The sequence below is a fragment of the Epinephelus fuscoguttatus genome, linkage group LG4, assembly GCF_011397635.1.
Source record: "Epinephelus fuscoguttatus linkage group LG4, E.fuscoguttatus.final_Chr_v1".
Taxonomy (NCBI): Eukaryota; Metazoa; Chordata; class Actinopteri; order Perciformes; family Serranidae; genus Epinephelus; species Epinephelus fuscoguttatus.
The window spans coordinates 17,281,502-17,300,495 of record NC_064755.1 but is presented as its reverse complement, the minus strand read 5'-3'; the positions used below and the strand labels follow the sequence as shown (position 1 = coordinate 17,300,495).

General features: G+C 43.9%; 1 protein-coding gene across 3 annotated transcripts in view; it reads left to right on the top strand.

Moving 5' to 3' along the window:
- dusp8a (dual specificity phosphatase 8a) overlaps positions 1-18,994 on the top strand; it is a 52,048-nt gene that overhangs the window by 1,010 nt on the left and 32,044 nt on the right. For 2 of the 3 annotated variants that reach the window (XM_049573964.1, XM_049573965.1), the window contains exon 2: positions 5,949-6,339. In XM_049573964.1, the coding sequence (XP_049429921.1) occupies positions 6,103-6,339 (237 nt within the window). In that variant the 5' untranslated portion in view covers positions 5,949-6,102. Of the gene's footprint in view, positions 1-3,407; positions 3,488-5,948; positions 6,340-18,994 lie in introns of those variants that run through there. The other variant, XM_049573966.1, reaches the window with a different exon arrangement.

Genomic DNA, 18,994 nt, shown 5'->3' with positions numbered 1-18,994 from the left:
TCTATTTATATCTCAGGCTATTTTATGCCAGGTATTCTTGGTATTATTTGCATCGGTATCCATGTCGTGATTATTGTTATGGTGGACTCCGGGGTAGTCCCTGCTTGTTATATGACCCCGCAATTTGCAGCAGCCTACTGAGAGAGTATCGATTAGAGGGCACCAGAAGGCTTTATACCTGGTTATGTTGTTTACAGTATGATGATGCCTCTGCTCCACCAGGGCTCCGACCAGGAATTGATTCCCCCCCAAATTACATGATCACTGTAACAGCACCACTCGTGTTGTACTATTTTTTTCCCCCATGCATGTCACTTCTGTATTACACTCCACTCCAGAGCTGTCACTCTACTAACCCTGTTTGTGAGGAGCACATTTATTATTTACATCCAGCTGCTGGAATATATTACCATCAGACACATGCAGCAGGCATTCATAAATATGTGTTCTAAGTTTGAGCTCCAGCTGATATAAGGAGGGGAGTTTTGGTTAGGGAATGAAAACACTCAAGTAGAACTGAAACAACTAATTGATCAGTCTATTGACAGAAAATTGATTAACTGTCTGTTTTTGTAGAAAATAACCAAACAGTCTCTACTTCCAGCTTACAAAGTGTGAGCATTTGCTGCTTTTATTTGTCTTATGTGACAGTACACTAAATATTTGTTAGTATTGGACAGTTATGCAGACAACACAGACTATTTTAATACTGTTTAGCACCTTGGTTTTGAGGAAATTTTCATCTCTTTCCTGTAATTTATAGACCAGCTATTAATCCATTAGCCAAGATTAAATGAGGATAAAACATATCTTTTGTTGCAGCTCTGTACTAAAGGTTATTTTCCTTCATTTCAAAGTAATGCCTTCAGATTTGTCACAGAAATAAGCTAATACAACATAAGCAGTCTGGAAAGAGGTTAGAAAAATATTCTTATCAGACTAGTTAACTAATAACTAATCCAGCAGTGTTTTAAAGGCACATCAGCTGTGACTGGGAGATGTGGCTGAAAATGTTTTCAAAATAAAATCTTTCATAATAGATTTTTGCTCCTGGAGTGAAAGGTGAAGAATCCAGATACTTAATTGTGATTTAAACTATTAGTTAATGACAAAACATGACAAACACTTGGCTAACAGTGGAGAATTTTACAAAACTGAAGCAATCTAGTCAAAATAATGTTAATTAATGAGACAGTTAAAAGGCAAAGAAATCCCCATTCTGGTCAGCAGCATGTCAAACACTCTTTACAGACAGTTGAAAAAAAGTTTCTAAGTGTTTTAGCTGACAATGTCAATCTGTGGTCAGTACTGTCCATACAAGTTTTAAATCCAGTTTTAAAACCATAACAAAAGATGGACTTTGGTGGAGTTGCAAGGATCAGTAATTTCTGATGAATCTATCTGACATGACTCAGGCAGAAATCATGTTCAGGGAACAAGGAAATGTATTTAAGTTTAATTCATGCGATAGCATAACCAAACGTGAGCTCCATTTGTTGTTATCAAAGTCTCCACTATAAACTGGTGACCCTGTGATCCTCCAGCAGCCCTGTGTTGACGGTGCTGCCTCGAATACCTGCAGAGTCCCTTGTTGTGGTCACATGTGCTCTAAAGAGAAGGTGTGTAAACACACAGAGAGGCAAAGCTTTTAGCTCATGAGAGAGCCTGTGTCTCAGAGTAGAGGGCCTGACATGCTCCGATGATGTAATTGTTTGTGATCCAAACAAACAACCCATGTCTCTCATTGTGTGAAACGCAGCTTTCTATCAGTCTATTCGAGGCTCTGGCCGCAGGTGACGTTATGCAGGGAGTTAATGAATAACCTGGATGGTGTTACATCAGCGTTGGTTGCCCTCCAGTTGCTCTCTTTGTGTTTGCCTCTTTCGCTGATGTCTGATATGGTGTTATTGAGCCATCATCATGCTTAGGTCATGGTTTTGTATGAGGGGCCTATGAATAGGTGTGCTCAGTTTATCCGTTTTATAGAGATAAAGTCACTTCCCCAACTTTGTTTTAGTGACCTATTACAAAAAAGCTTTTACTATCAGCTGTAAAGAAAGTAGCCGTAAAGTCTGTCAATGATTTGTGTGACTGTATTCTTAAAAAAAGTAAACAAGAAAGAGTACTGCACCTGTATTGCGCAGCAGGTTAGACATGAGATCGGCCATGTTATGTTTGCATCATACTACGTCTGTGGTTGGCGTTGATACATGTGTAAACCCTGTATTTAAATGCAGGTGTCTCATCCTTTAAATGATGACAGCTGGAAATTCCAGTGCTTTTGAGGCACTGTAATTCAGGTATTCAAATTCCCCAAGAAGATTTAAAAAAAAATTAAAAAAAACCTACAACATGAACCGGTTGATCTGGTTCTTCTGCCTTCGGCCTCGTCAAGGTGTAACTGCATTGCTTCATCTTCAAGGTCCACAACCTTGTGTGCCTACATATTTGGATGACGTGTACTTGTTTGCATGTGGACTTTTGGAAAGGCAGCCAGAAGGATGTTGTTTTTCAACCAGCTCAGGACGGATATAGAAAGAAAGTTGCTGTCTCAGCCTGGAGCAGAGTGGGTCAGACCGAACCAGCCGAGAACAAATCTCTTGATAACTTCAGTGTAGCCACAAGCTAAAGTTGTGAGAATGTATTTTATAAGTGTACGCAGCACTGTTAAGTTTAGCTCTCTCCCCTCTTGTATCCTGATCCAGCATCAGCACCAGTAGCATCCCATCACCATCACCATCACGCTCCCCATGCCCCCTGCTCGCTCCAACCGGGCTGTTTCTATGGCAACAACAGAATCTGCTCCGGGCCTGTACACGCTGTCGCTGTCTCTCTGCTTTCTCTCCTCTCGGCTTGTTTTCCTCTGTGCAGCCAGAGCCTCACAGCAAGCTCCTGGCTGCTGCCTATTTTAGTGCAAGGAGTTTGTTTGTTTTTGCTCCTTATTGTTCCTGACGAGGGGGGGGGCAAGATGGTTTCACTAAGGGGGTCTGATTTGTGGTTGCTATGCTGAGTAAGCATACTGAGTTTTGTGCTCCCCCTCTGTGTCATCCATCATCTTATTTCTCTTCCTTGTCACAATCTGATATTTTCCCATCTCTGTTATCTCCTCTCTTCATTCCCACACAGACAGAGCCCACCAAGAGCAAGGTTGCTGTAGGATGATTGTCTAGCGACGTAGAAAGATGCAGAGCGGCCGTCTCTCCCTCGCACTGCCACCACACATGTAAACCTGCACGCTCCTCCCCTCCCCGTCCCCGTTCACTGCACAAGAGCAAGAAAGAGAGTGATAGAGGAGGAAGGAGGGATTCAGAGAGAAAAAAGTGAGCGAGAGAGGCTGGGCGGGTGGTGGGAGAGCAGTCGCCATTAGACATATGCAGCGTCAGATGTTGTGCTCAGCAGCAGGGAAACAGAGAAAGAGAGAGAAAGATTCAGACCCCTGGAAGCTGTGTTGTTAGCTGCTCGGCTAAAGGGCTCCGCGCCATATAAGGTATGATATAACAGGTGATGGGGCAGGTCGTAATGTAGCATGCAGGGGCTCTTTGTGGTAGGGGAGCGATGGCATTGCAGCAAGGCTTAATATTTTTGCAGAACGACTGCTGGGTGCATGTTGTGGGAAAAGTGGGGAAATGTCACTATGTCAGTATGTGCTGTGTCGCCACGGGTTGCAAAATTGGGCTTTGCTTAAAGTATTTATGCAGATATGTGCGCCCAGTCATCACTCTGAAACACACAGACAGATTAGATCAGATTAACTGGATTTATTTGTCTGTGTTGCTTTCTTAAGATACAGTATAAGCTGCATAATGTTTGTGCAGAGTGCTGAGAGTATTACCTCCAGTCCTCACTGACTGACTTTACTATCCCATGATGTGTCTGTTATGGCGTGTTTGTGTCTGCACACTCATGGCTACTTTCTGATACAGCAGCAGTTTGGGTGTGTTTACAGTGTAGGCAGTTGCTACTGTCTATCTAGATGTTCGCCCATGTTCCTGTGCTGCTGCTCTTGCATCAGGCAGGTTGCCAAGCAGCAACAGCATGTGTACATTTATGTTTGGGCTTAGCCAGCAGGCTACAGGAGATATAGTGTGGGTGACAGAAGATGATTATTTTGTGTATCCTTAGAGGAGGGATGCACAGCCTTTGCTGTCATGATTGGCAACTCAACTCATACCATCACATTATCCACATCTTAAGTTTGGTGCAGCTGTCTGCAAGTTTGTTTGTGAGTGTTAGTTATTTCTCCCCAGGTTCTCCCTTTATGCGTCTCCCTCTTTTAAGCAGTCTCTTTTCTTTCTATCTTTCCTCCCCGCTCCATCTTCACATTTGTCCCCTCCCTTACCTTGAGCTAGCTGAGTTGCTAGGCTGGACAGATCCTCACTGAATAACATCCTTTTGCTACCCTCCACCTCCTCTCTCCCTCCCCTCTCTCTGTGGTGTCAGAACAGAGGTGAAAAGTTGCAGAGCAGAGCTGCCTGGACATCTTCCCAAGACACTACCGATCAGAAGACACAGTTTCTTTACATCTCCTCTCTCAGTCTCTGTTTTCTCGCCCACCTCCTCGCCACTGTTCTGGTCTTGTTCTGCTTCACGTAGACTTCTGTTTCCTTTTTTATCATAACATGACACAGAATTTTTTGTGTTTGCTATTTTGCCACTTCCCCTAGTCGTTTCCCGTCTTTAATTCATGAAGTGTTGCTGACATGATGGATTTGATAGCGTGTCTCTTCTGTTAAGCCATGCCAAGGCTTTTGTGCTTTTCTACTTTATCTCACTCCACGATCTGTTTCTACGCTGCTAACTGTCGTACTCTCCCTTTTCAGCCGAGGTTTAAACCTCCATTTAGGCTTTGGGGTAAATGAGAGGAGGCCCATTCATTTTTCATGACGCCATGTGCCTGTGGATGAATAAAACAACAAGACTGCATTCACATTCTGACCTTCTCACTTGTCGCATGACACCTGGTTGACCAAGGATATGGTCGTCATTGTACACAGGGGTTTTATTTATATACTCAACCAAATGGCGCTGTGGTTTTTCTAATGGTCATGCATGGCCTAGTAGGATTTTTTTCTCTCACATGCACATGCAGCCATTGATCTTTCAACAACTGCATGTGTGTGTGTCATGTCAAATGTACAGGCTCTGCGGTGATCGTGAGCAGGGAGGATATCAGAGTGATTCATAGTGATAGATAAGAGGAGACAGTTCATCAAGTTTATGGATGGCTCTCTGTGACACACACACTCACATTCACACATTCACATGCATTCACACATACACAGGATGTCACACAGGCCGTTTGCCTGTGTCCAGACCTGCTCTCTGAATTCCCCTGGCTTAATTTATCTCACGCCCTTAGTTTCCTGTTTCATGAGCTACCAAGAGACCCCCCCGATCAACAACAACAAACCTTCACACACACTCATGTAGACATGCACACACACACACACGTGCGTGTTTTATTGTTGTGCATGTCTAGCTTAAGTCTTTGGCTTTGTGTTTGGATGTGTGATATTCCTTCAGATCTCGGGACGGATAAATCCCAGCGGATGATCCAGTTGGCTTTTAAGCCTTTAAATAACTTTTATATTCATGTTTAGCATTGTGGCTATTTTTAATTTTCAAGGTGCTCAAAGTATGCCAGTAAAAGATGATACGGACGAACAAAAATACAACGAGCGCTTGACCGTGGTTTGGAAATGGATGCAAAATAAATTCTGTTATTGTTGCTTTGCAGCAGTGTGGTTTGAATGGTTTTATTTGCTGCACTGGCATGAGTGGACTGAAGCTCAGGACAAGAGGTGATCATGTCCCTGATGTCTGATCATCAGCATCTCAAAACTCACAGAGTGGCACTGCACATTAAAATAAACCACTGACTGTCGTTCTATTTAACACTGATTCTTCTCCAACCATTAACTTTTCTTCTTTTGTCTCCTCTTTCTCAGGCACCATGGATCTCTCAGCGCCTGCACCGGTGGTAGCCCTCCTCCACTGACCTCACCTCCTCCTCCTCCCCAACCCTTCTTCCACCTTTCCCTCTCTCATCTACCCCTCTTACTCCACACCCCATCCCTTACCACCCCGCGTCCAGGGTACATCATGGCAGGGGAGAAAGGTCCGACCAAGCGAAGCGCCATGGACATCAAGCGCCTGGCGAGCCTCATCCAGAGAGGAACGGGCCGTTTGCTGGTGATCGACAGCAGGACGTTCTCTGAGTACAATGCCTCGCACGTGCAAGGCGCAGTCAACGTCTGCTGCTCCAAGCTGGTGAAGAGGCGACTGCAGCAGGACAAGGTGTCCGTCACAGAGCTGCTGCAACCCAACGGCAAGGTGAAGGTGAGTTAAAGCTCAGCGGACCTGACAGTTGATGCTTTTTGTGTGGTAGGATGTGATGTCACTGATTAGAGAGCCTTTCCTTTAAGTGCCAGACTGGTTTCAGAGTGACTGTGTGGCAAGCTTCTACCTTGCTAATAAGGGCAAGACACTGGATCCTCACGAGTTTAACAATCCGTCACATGATCCAGGCGAACTGTCGTTTTTACTCTTCAGTTTGTGTACAAATTAAACAATCGTATCAATATACACATTGTGCTAATTACTAAGCTTTAGAGGTGCTGGTAGGTGGATTTTGTTACCTTGGACAGAGCCAGGCTAGCTATCGCCCCATGTTTCCAGTCCTGCTGCTCAGCAAAGCTAGCTGGCAACTGTTTATAGCCTTAAATTGACCAAAATGATGTGAGAGTGGTATCAGTATTCTCATGTAACTCTACATCAGCATGTGCACTTTCCAAAATGTTGCACTGGTTCTTTAAAGGTTCAGCAGGAGTCTGTGGATTTCATGAGTCAAGAAGAGTTTCAGCAGTATACCTGTTTCATGACATATGTTGGTATGGTTATCATATCGTGTACATTTGCTTACTTATGGTATTGAAAAAAAATATGCAACCACACAGAGAATCAAACCATATTTTATTTCTATCCAAAAAACGAGAATAATAATAATAATTGTGTAATACCGTTTGCATGAAACAGTGATATGTTTTCTGAGATGGTCATAATATTGTGAAAATCACATTCCGTTGCAGTCAAAATTTGATGTACTTAATTTTTTAACATAGTGTTTTGTTTGTTTAGTTAATTCCCTTGTCCACAGACAGTTAAAAATCAGATTATTTGACTTTAAAAATGCATGGGTACTTAGGACTTTAGGGATTTACAAGATTTCTGGTGACGTGCAAAGAAAAAACCTAGTGACTCCTCTTGCAAATGAGGGTTGGGGATTGAGATGGTGCGTTCACAGTACAGTGCATCGGGACAAGTCAGCATAGTCTTGCTTGTTTCAGCAGAGGCAGCAGAATGAGAACAGGAATGCAAAAAAGGAATATAGCAGGGACTCCTGTGACAAAATAAGCTGTTGTCGAATTCTATTTTAAATGGATATAGTCGCAGGAAGTATGTCAGTCTGCAGCTCTATGTTCAAGGATTACAGTTAAAGGTATACTCAGATATACTCAGGCGGCAGTGGCTCAGTCCATAGGGACTTGGGTTGGGAACCAGAGGGTCCCCGTCCAGACCAAAATATGGAGCGTGGACTGGTGGCTGGAGAGGTGCTAGTTCACCTCCAGGCACTGCCGAGGTGCCCTTGAGCAAAGCACCGAACCCCCCAACCGCTCGGGGCCTGCCTCACCAAGGGCAGCCCCCTCACTCTGACATTTCTCCACTTTGTGCATGTATAGGTCCAGTTTGTGCATGTGTGTGTCTTTCAGACCTGTGTGTAATTGACAAGCAAGAGTGAAAACATTGAATTTCCCCTCGGGGGGATTAATAAAGTACATAAACTAAACTAAACTAAACTTTACTATAATGGTAAGGCAATGTTGTGTGTGTCACATGTGTAATTGAGACAAAGGACAGCCCCTGTTCTTTGTTATTCACAGATACAGTTGATGCAACAAGTTGGGGTAGTAGGAGCAAAGACTTTCCTTGATCCAGAGGTCTCAGGTTCAAGTTCCCATGCCAACAGTTGTTGCTGAATTGCTGAAGTGCCCCTGAGTAAGACCCTGCCTCGCTAACATCTCCATGGGTTTCTAAGAGCATTTCCAACAGCCTTGCCCATGCACCGCTGTGGTTCCAGATTGGCCTCCTCTTTGCTACCCAAGCCTGCACCACATCAGTGGATGCTATATTTGTCGGGCAGGCGGCCGTACTGTAGGTTTGTTGCTTATCAGTGGCCCTGAAATCGGATCCTCCCATTTTCCATGACTTCTCCTGCGAATATGACAGCCTTTTTTCCATGGCCTGTCCACCCGTGGCACGCTGACTCTTGTATTTTTAGTCGCTGTGTGAAACTGAAGGAACTCTGAGAGGGGAAATCTACGCGGGGAGGGGTGGAGGGTGGTTTGGAGTTTGTGTGTTTTATGTGTGGGATGTGCTTAGTGGCCTCATGTAGTATGCGTACATCACCCAACAGTTTTACATGATTGGACGAAGGCATCAACAAAGCTGTGGACATGGCAGATAAGATTCCTCTTCCTGGCTGCACTCACTCACCAAATGTTATTTTTAGGTGTTCATTTAACTTTTAAGCACAGCACGCCCAACACAAGGGGCGGCAGTGGCTCAGTCCATAGGGACTTGGGTTGGGAATTGGAGGGTTGCCTGTTCGAGTCCCCGTCCGGGCCAAAATATGGAGCGTGGACTGGTGGCTGGAGAGGGGCCAGTTCACCTCCTGGGCACTGCCGAGGTGCCCTTGAGCAAGGCAGCCCCCTCACTCTGACATCTCTCCACTTTGTGCATGTATAGGTCCTGTTTGTGCATGTGTGTGTCTTTCGGACCTGTGTGTAATTGACAAGCAAGAGTGAAAACAATGAATTTCTCCTCAGGGGGATTAATAAAGTAAATAAAACTTAAAACAATACATTGACAAAGGCCGATGACACATGACAGGTGATTGGAATTTTTTACCTAGGTGTGACACGTTGGGTTTGAATAGCGGCATAAAACGCTTAAAACAATACATTGACAAAGGCCGATGACACATGACAGGTGATTGGAATTTTTTACCTAGGTGTGACACCTTGGGTTTGAATAGCGGCATAAAATGCTTTGTTTTTGTTGTGTCAGTTCCTGGTTGCCAGGAGTCTGACCTGTAACACATCCCAGTCTACTTATGAATGTGATTTATGACCTGCTCCCATTTTATGTCCTTTAGATACTGTATCAGTCCTGGAGTTGTAGCGAACAAACTGACTCTGTATTTCCATTTGGTGCACAGCTAGAGAACTTTAATCACCAAAATCACACCCTGCCCACCAAATGGCAAATAATTATACATTATTGCCCCAGGTTATTGCTTTGCTGCTCCTGTTGGATTACGCTTCACGCTTGTAGGTGACTGACACTCTCCTTATGGTCAGATGGTAAAACAGAGGAACACTGTGCATTATTGTTACTTTCTCACGTCAAATGACCTTCGGTTCAGCTAATAGCGTCTGTATAATTGGTACATTGGCTGAGAGTCCCCATGCGCCTGCTGTTTCTCACCGACTCTCTGTTATACCAATTAGTTTTAATTCAGCTTTATTGCATGGGCTGCTGGCAGTCAAACCCACATGCCTTCCTTCTCACTCAAAATATCCCACTATTAACTGGACAAGGATCTTGTGTAACACCTCTTGCACTGGTGCATTCTCAGCCTGAGTTACACGTACCTGGATACAAAAGGCGCTGCAAAGCCTGAAGGCCACAGGGGAGATCCTGCATCCTAGAATGGGTGACTCATCCCGACCAAAAGATCCAGTATGGCTCAGATAATGGTTTTATTTGAGTGGTGATGATGCATGACCTACTCTTGTAGTCTACAGATTTAGACAGGGTTAAAAAAAGGACAAAAAGTAAAGCTGGAGAGGTCGAAAAGCCGGAACAGGAGAGCTGTGAAGTGTGACAGGTTTTGGATCTCGTCAGACTTTGAGTTTCATTACTTTAGTCAAAGCAGCAAGCTTGAGTGTGTTTCTATGCTGGGTGTATTGGGTCCATCTCTGTGTGGGGCCCTGTGGCTGGCAGGTCTCACACAGAGGCGCCCCATAGAGCCATGCTTCCTCCTGATTTCTCTCACTTTCAATCTCATGACAGCTCTGTCTGTCCGTCTCCCACAACCACAGCCTGCAGCTTCTCACCACTGACTTGTTCCTTCATCATTTATTCCTTTTTCCTCTCCTCTTCCTCTCCCTATCTCGTGTTGCCCCATGGCTGGTTTGTTATTATCCATCCCCCACCCCCAGTAAAGAGGATAAGGCTTGCGATTAATGCTAGGCTGGATAAAGCTGGAACTAGCCGTGTGAGAGAGGAGGGCCCGACGGACCCAGACTCTTTTGTTATTGGCTAAGCATGACATCATCCCTTTTGTGCGGCCACTGGCAGGCCGCGGGCTGGGCACGTGCAGACGGGCTGTGCGGTGTTAAAGCCGGCTCCCAACTAACCCCTCACACACACACGCACACACACACACCATCCTCTCTACCCCCCACATGGCTCTGAGCATCGCCAGGAGCCGCCTCAGCCAGCCAAGACAGCAAAGGACACCATTGTGGCTCTTTGTTGGGGAAGTGAATGCAGGAAGCGGGAGAGCAGCACTGAGGGTATTCATGGATGGGCTGCTGCCTCCGCCTCCTCCCTGGCTGCCTCCCGCCTCACATCCCATTGAGCACTAATAGCCTGCATCCCCCAAGGCGCTGCACTCACCCTCTTTCATAGAAGCTCCCAACGCTTCAGTTAACTGAGTTGAATGAACATCCATGACCAGCACAGCAGCAATCAAAATGGTGTCCGCTTTCTTCTCCCTTTCACATCCCATCCCTTCATAACTTCTTTATTAATGCTCTCTATTAATGTAGGTCAGGGTGAGCTGGTTACAGTAGGTTAGGTGGTGATGGTGGACCTCTGCTGGGAGAGGGATGGCACAGGCTTAGTCGGGAATGGGACTTCCTCGTGCCTTTTCTGACAGGCTGGAGGGCAGGCGGCTGGTTTCTTGGCTTAAGCCTGGCTAATCCCTGCTGCTGTGATGGGGACAGCCGGCCAGGCAGGCCTGACAGATGGACCAGAGGTTTTCACTACCAGCAGCCAGCCTGGGGAAGCACCCATCCTCCTGTATGCGAACATGGAGGCCAGACCTTTGATGAATGGGACCCAGATTAGTAGAGAGGATACAGCAGAGACGGACGTTACTCTTACAAGCTGTCACAACCTGGAATGTGGTGGAACTTGAATATTTATAATCACACGCATGTTTCAAGTCTTTTTGTAGTTTTTTTCTTTTGTGGGTGAGGACACAAATAGAGCCATAAATGTGGCTGTGATTCGTCATTTTGATGTTAACTCAAAAATCTGCTCGATCAGCATACTGACGGTGGGTTGTGGTATCAGCCAGATGTGACCAATCCACATCAAAAGCATTTTTTTCATCATTGTCCTTGTAAAACTTTGTTTTTTCCGTTAACAAAATCTTATTACAATGAGTTCCATGCAGTGTGGCATACAAATTTTAAATATAACACTATATAACACTTGACATCAGTACTGGCACGGAAAAAGCTTGAACGGTGCATCCCTATTTTCTAGTTGGGGTTGATCTTTTTGGCCATTTACTAAAAGATTTACTAACGGTGGTGAATCAATGACACTGATCTGACTTTGAAACAAGCTCTTATTTCTGTTCTCTTGGTTGGATTAAACAAGGAATTCTAGGAATTCAAGGAGAGAAGTTGTGATTTTAAACAATTTTCTGTTGTTTTACTGAATAAACCTAAAGATACATTAAAACTTTTACAAAAAATAACTTAATTTGTATTTGCTGAAATCATACTCCTCTGCCTTTATTGTTTTGTAGTGTTTCTGACAGCCTTACCACACGAGAATAAAAACCAGCCAAGGAGTTTCTCACGCGGCTAACAACCATGTCAGTCATTCCGTGAACTGCGGTCAATCTATCACTAGTCAGCACTGATCAAATATGAATAATTATTTGGTTACTGCATTGCCTATTTCTCACCTCAGATGCTTTCAGAAACATATTTTGGTGTACTGTTTGGTGTACTGTTTATGGACAGTGCTTTGTACTTTGACTGTATCCAACATGGCGACCGGTTCACAAATGTTCTCATTTTACAGTTAAACAGTACACTAAAATATGTTTTTGAAAACATTTGCAGCAAGAAATAGGCAATGCAGTAACAGAATCTTGATTCATACTGCATAGTTTGACAATTTGACTGCAGTTCATGGCGTGATTTACACGATTGACAGCTGCGTTGGAGACTCTTTGGCTCTGATTGGTTGTTATGCCATTGGAAGCAGTAGAAAGAGGAGGAGAGACATGATTTTCTTCACAGACTCTCTGTCTCATGTACTTCTTTCAGAATATAGTGACAGTTTCAGCAAATATGACACAAAGTTATCATCATAAAAGTTAACAACTGTAGCTTTAATAGATAATAAAGATTAGTGTTCGTCGCAGCCATACTCTTATGGTTTGCCGGTTGAATCATGCCACTTATAGACTTAATCATGTGCGCTATTGTTTACAGTAAAGTCCCACACCTGTAATTACACTCAAGTATGTCTGCAAGTGTTGTGATACCAGCATATTAGTCATGCTAATGAACAGAAGCTCAATTATTGTTGTTTGGCATAATGGCCACGTAGCAATAAAGAGAGCCAGGAGATGGGTCTGTGATCTTGTCTGTGATCTTAATTGGTAGGATTGGCTGAGTCCCCTGCTGCCTGGCACAGGGAGAGACTGCACGTGACCAACTAATGCATTTATGCAACGGAGAAGATCTCTGTCAGTTCCACTCATGACATGCCATATGTTGAGTTTGTGTCTCAGAAGGCTGTGATGACACATGATGGGAAATTTGTGGATTATTTTGAAGAATCAAGGGTGACTATTCGTATGGTTGCTTAAAAACAAACCCGCCTGTTATTCAAGTGTCAGACACAGGGCAGACACCGGTAATGACTTTGGAAAACACCAAACAGTTTTCATAATGGTATTGTGCTGGACTCAGACATTTGCCAGTAAGTGCAGTGCAACATTTCAAAATGAAGGACAAAACATGAGCACTTCATGTGTCATCTGTCTTGACAGCGGCAGCAGAAGGGAGAACTTAGCTGATGACTCACTGCATGGATTGTTTCCCAGATTACCCAGAGGGCAAACTCAGGGAATTTTTCTGTATGTTTCATTCACATTTTTCCTTTTACCAAGTTCAAACAAAGACGCTGTAGCCGGCGGTGGTTTTTCTTCAGAGCCGGATATGTCATGTGTTTGCTTTGATGAGGTCATGGCATGAATCATTGTTTGCTTTAAAGATCCTACTGTTTGACATAGACACACATTCGCATATGGTGTGTTGTTTCAGACATAACCCACTGCACCACGAAGAAAGAGTAACATTTATGTAAAAATTTATTTTTAGTTTACGGATGTAAATGAAAGATGGAGGGAATGATTCATAAATGATTTGTGGATATGAAATGTGGCTTTCATTATATGCAAAGTGAGGATGATGACATGGTCTAACCGGATCTACAGCATGCCCTTTGTAGACAACAGTTTACTCTGTGTGTGTGTGTGACGGAGACAGAGAAGTTGTGTACTCATAGACTGAATAAAATAATGACTGTAACTGTGACATCACCCATTGGTTTGAGGACTCCCATTTCAGAGCTTTGAGTTCGGCATTTCAGCCATTACTAAGGTTTTATTGGAGCCAGAGGTGACCAAATTTGGATGAGAGGGTGGAGTTGTAGACAGTGACAGCCTGTCACTCAAAGTGACTCGCCCGTAGTTACTGGTATGTGTAGTTTTAAGCCTTAGAATGAGTGAGTTAATAAAGTTGACAAAAGTTCACTCCTTGTAAAATTGTGTTGAATGTTGAAATTAGCTTTAGAGACCAAAACTGTCTTTTTACCAGGCTGTAAACATGTTTATTTCTGCTGTAAAGATTGGCATTTTAACATTGGGGTCTATGAGGACAGACTTGAGTGGCCGTTCAAGTAAAGATTCAAGTAGAGATTGGTACTTAATGTAAATGTCCACAGACTTTAATTACATCTCATCAGTAACCTACAGTATGTGTGGGGTGGTGTGTGTATGTGTGTGTGTGTTTAAGATCCTCTGACATTCATCGTTGGGAGGGTGTGACCAGATCAGGTGACTACATCTCTGAAATGATCAGTGATGATGACCTCACACTGCACATGCACAGAGGCATCAGGGACTTTCAACACCCAGCCACATCTTCACATCCTTGTCTGAAACACACACACACACACACACACACACACACACACACACACACACACACACACACACACAGAGTTACATACTGTACTTCTGAGGACTTTCCACTAACAACATAAATTCCCTAACGCTTAAACGTAATCTAAATCCTCAACATGATGCTAATCTCAACACAAACCCATAAACACTTCGTATTTGGTCCTCGCAGGGATAGAAGTGCAGGGAATCTGTGACACACACATCACACCTACCCAAGCATACATGGCAGTGGCAGCTGCCAGTGCCAGTCAATGACATCATCTGGCCCTGGGAGGGTTATCTTTACAGCGGTGAGTGGTATATGTCACACCCTGTGTGGTGGAGTCTTAAACTGACGGATTAACTGCTAGGAGAGGTTGCTGCCTGTTGCAGCAGGTCCTCTATCAGTAATGTACTTTATGTGGTGTCAGGTGTTGTGTGTTTTGGGAGCGTCTCACCATTGAGCTAGTTCCTAGCCACATTGTCATATTACGCTTTAGAAAAAAAATGTACTTACAACACAATCACAAATCTGAATGAAAGAGTGATTTGTGGAGTATTTTCAGCAGTTGATGAATCAGTATAACGGTTGACTCTTGTACACAGTGCCATCTTGTGCCCTTATTTTGACATCAGAATGCACAGTGTGTGTATTTTATTCTCCCATGTCTGCTCTAAGACTCCAAACAGCTTAATATTCACAGTCTGATCTGAAGACATTGTTAGTTAAAGCAAGTTCTTACTGCACTCGACTTGTTTTCCGTGGGACATCCCAGAGAGGACGCACTGAGAGGACTCGGCCTGCGCTTCAGGAATGTGGGGCCATTTTTAGACTGTTTGTGCTGATGTTGTGTTACAGGCCAGTTCACACACAAACACACATACTGTCCCACTCAGCATTGACCTTGTCACTGGTCAGTAGCACTGCTGAGGTCAGAGAAAACCATGTTTCAATTTCTTACACAAGCACTTACCGTACGCCCGCGCTGTTTCCACAATTCCACAGATATCTTTTGTTGCTACCCTCATCTATAGTTCATGGTGTGTGTATGTGTGTGACTGTGTGTGTGTACAGACTGTTTTTACAGAGGAGGCATGACAGTAAGGCCAAGCCTTGACTCGCAGCCTTCTGTCAGACCTTGTTTTTCTCCCACTCCTTTTATATTTTATAACACTGGGTCAGTAAGAAGCATGCAGAGACTTCTGTCTCTTGCCCAACACCATTCTTTCTCTTTTACACCCACATTTTCTCTTTTCTCTTTCTCAGTGCACACACTTGTCCTACTGGCTTTCTTCAGCTCTGTCTCTGGCTTTTCTCTGCATATGACGGGAGAAAAATAACCTCTCCCCCGTGACCAATTCTTGCCTCTGTCCCGCTGTGAAGCCAGCCTTCAGTTCCCTTAGAAAAGGCTTGGGTGCTGCAGGATTGTAGCATTTGGTCTGCCAGTGCCACCTTCTGTCTCTCTCTCTGCACCCCCTGCCTCAACTTTCCCTCTGATCACCCTCTTGGGCTTCCTTTCCTCCTTCTTTCCTTACATCCTCTTGGTTCCCCCCCACATACTTTTCATCTCTGTCTCAATGGCCCCTCCTTTCTCCCTCTCTCTGCCAGTGGCATTCCTTGTTTACCTGCAGTGTGCATGCGTCAGAGCGCCTGGGCCAGCTCAGTAGTAGTAGTGATGCTGTAGCACTGCAGAGGGATGAGAGATCTGTACTACTGCTGCAGTCTGACAGCCAGCCCAACGCTCCCTCGGGTCGTTGACCTCTAACACTGCAGCAAACTCCATGCATATCACATACTGAGCTGGAGGTGTAGTTTTAGTGTATCATTTAGCAGAATCTTAAGTATAATCAATATCATACTATAACATATATTTGTTGAACAAAGAGGCTGCGTTTTTTTTCCTATCTCACAAGGAACACTTTAAAATGGGATGAGCAAAGGTGTAATTTCATCCTCTTAGCTGAAACATTGAATGAATCCTCCATGTTTAGTATGGATTGAGAAAAAATACAGACGCAATCAGTATTTGAATGTTCCTCTTTTTTTGTAACATGACATTAACATATTATTACAGAGTAGTTTGACAGGCAGCATAAACAGATGACATGCAGAACATCACATGTAAGATATGAAATCGTTACCAGCATTACCCACTGCTTGTTTTCAGTGTCGGTAAGGTTACTTGTAAGATATAATAGGCTACAGATTACTAGTTCACCTCTTGAAAATGTAATAAGCAATGTAACTGTTTTAATTTCTTCATCAAAGTAACTTATTACATTTCATTACTTTTCTTACGTGACTGATCGAGGTTACATTATTAACTTAGCTGTAGATTTACCTCAGGTTTGACATCAAGCATTTGGATAATAACAGCATTTCACACCTGGAAACAAGCTTTAATCTGTACTGAGCCCTTTTTGATTTCAGAATGAAACTGTTGTGCGCTCTTGTCCGACGACATCGCCACCTGCCTTTGCGTGTTCGACTTATTGCAGCCAGGCATGGCAAACTGTGGTTACTCAGAGAAATGTGCATTAATGTGATTGGCAGAAGAGAGGTAGTGGAAATTAAAACAAGAGAACCAATCAGAAACAGCATTCAAATGCCAAAAACTATACTGCCAAATGATAGAAGCCTGTCTGGACGTAGAGACAGATACTTGTAAGCCATCCTGCACTCGATGGTGGTGCACTCAAATTTGTCCCAACGGCTTCTCTGACACGTTATTCAGAATTATGCCAAATAAAGGCATTCCTGCACAGCAAAAAGATGCAAAGCAACAGAATGAATGTTTTATTCTATACATATTTAAACTTGCTCCGAAAATAATATATTTCGATCTAACCCATTCGTACCACCATGACCAACATTTTGATTAGTAACTGTAATTTCATTACATATTATTCCTCAGCAACTGTGACAGATTACAATAACATTTATTTTGTGATGTATCTACATAACTCCACACACAACATACATAACTGTAATTAGTTCCCTCACAGAACTGCTTGTTCTTGCCCTACACATGAAACCTTTTGCACTGTGCAGCTAACAAGACTGTTGTGTATATTTTCAGTCTGTGTGTGTGTATTTGTTCTGGTCATGTATGTACAGTTAAAGGCCTATAATCCTCAGGTGTTCAGATCAGGCTCCCAAATTAGATCTGATCCCATTAGGATTATTAGCCAAAATTATCCAGGGTTAGTAAAGATGGAGGGTGTAGTAGGGGATTTAAAACAAAGAGAAGCATGGAGATGATCATGTGAGAAGGAAAAATAACAGATAAATGAGTCCTTTGATGTCTTTTACTGACAAATGCATTCAACAGTAACAGTATTTTGTGTTTAGGCATATACTGGGCTAGATGCTATCACAGGTCATCAGTGTGAAGTATTTTTGAGGGATACAATATGCCTTTATTATAGAGGAAATTACAGGAAACAGAGGGATAAAGAGACGATGAATGACATGTCATAAAGGTTCATAGCCTCAACTCAAACCAGTGATGTTGCAGTTTATGGTCAGCACCTTACACCCCTTTACCACCAGGGTACCTCAACAAACAGCGATCTAAACAGTGAACAGGTAAAACCTTGAAGACATTAGACCTCTTTAGGCATCATACAGTAGGTGTGTCGCCTCAATAAGTCAGAGACCAGAAAGCAAGATGTTTTAAATCACTGACCACCGATGCTGCAGATAAGGCTTTCTGTGCTGGTGCATGATGCAGACAGGCAGAGCTAAGCCGGGTTTTACTGGACTGGAGTTACTTGTGACCACACTTCAGAGACTGACCTTGTCCTGTCTAAATCACCTGCATGGCTGTCTGCCCAGGCGCTGTGCCACAGCTGCTCTGTAAGCAGAAACGTAATGAGGCACACTCTATGCACACTGTGTAGCAGTGTATACCATGAGCTATCATCACCATAAAGGGATGGGTGGCCATGCTCGGAGAAAGTGCAGTTTTGCCTGGAAGCTAGCAGCTATTCAATGGCACATTTTAGATGAGGATGGTGCTCTGTATGTTAAGGTAAACAAAGAAACGCAGCGGGTTGTCCCCTCTCATCCTTGTCACGCTCCATCTTCCGTTTCCCCTCCACTGCCTGCCTCTTTTTCCTCTCACCTCACTTTCCTCCTCTTGCCTCTCCTCCTCTTCATTTTCCCCTCGCATCTTTCTTTATCTCGTCTCCATCTCCCCCTGCCCCACTACTCCACTACCCCCACCCTCTTCATCCTTCACCCTCATTCCTCCTCCCTCTCTCCTCTCCTGTCCAGTGGCGGTTCAATGATGCAGTGATTCATAGCTGCAGTAGGCGCTGCCTGATGGTCATGTGACCAAAGCCTGCCTGACAACATGGAGAACAACACAGCCTGGCTGGTGTGCGCGCAGGCACATGCTCACACTCTCTCATACATACAAACACACACACACACAGGCACACTCTATCACACCAGCGCATGCTCATATTCTCTCATCTTTCACACAATCTGATACAAACGACATCACACTGATGCAGTGATGGATGCCCACACCCTTCGCAACGTAGCCAGTTTTTATCATTTTACTGATGTTAGCTCCCATTATGCCAAACAACCCTCTCAGCAGCATCTGCACAGTAAATATTACCGTCACAGTTGTACGCTGCAACACTCAGCCCTAATGCATT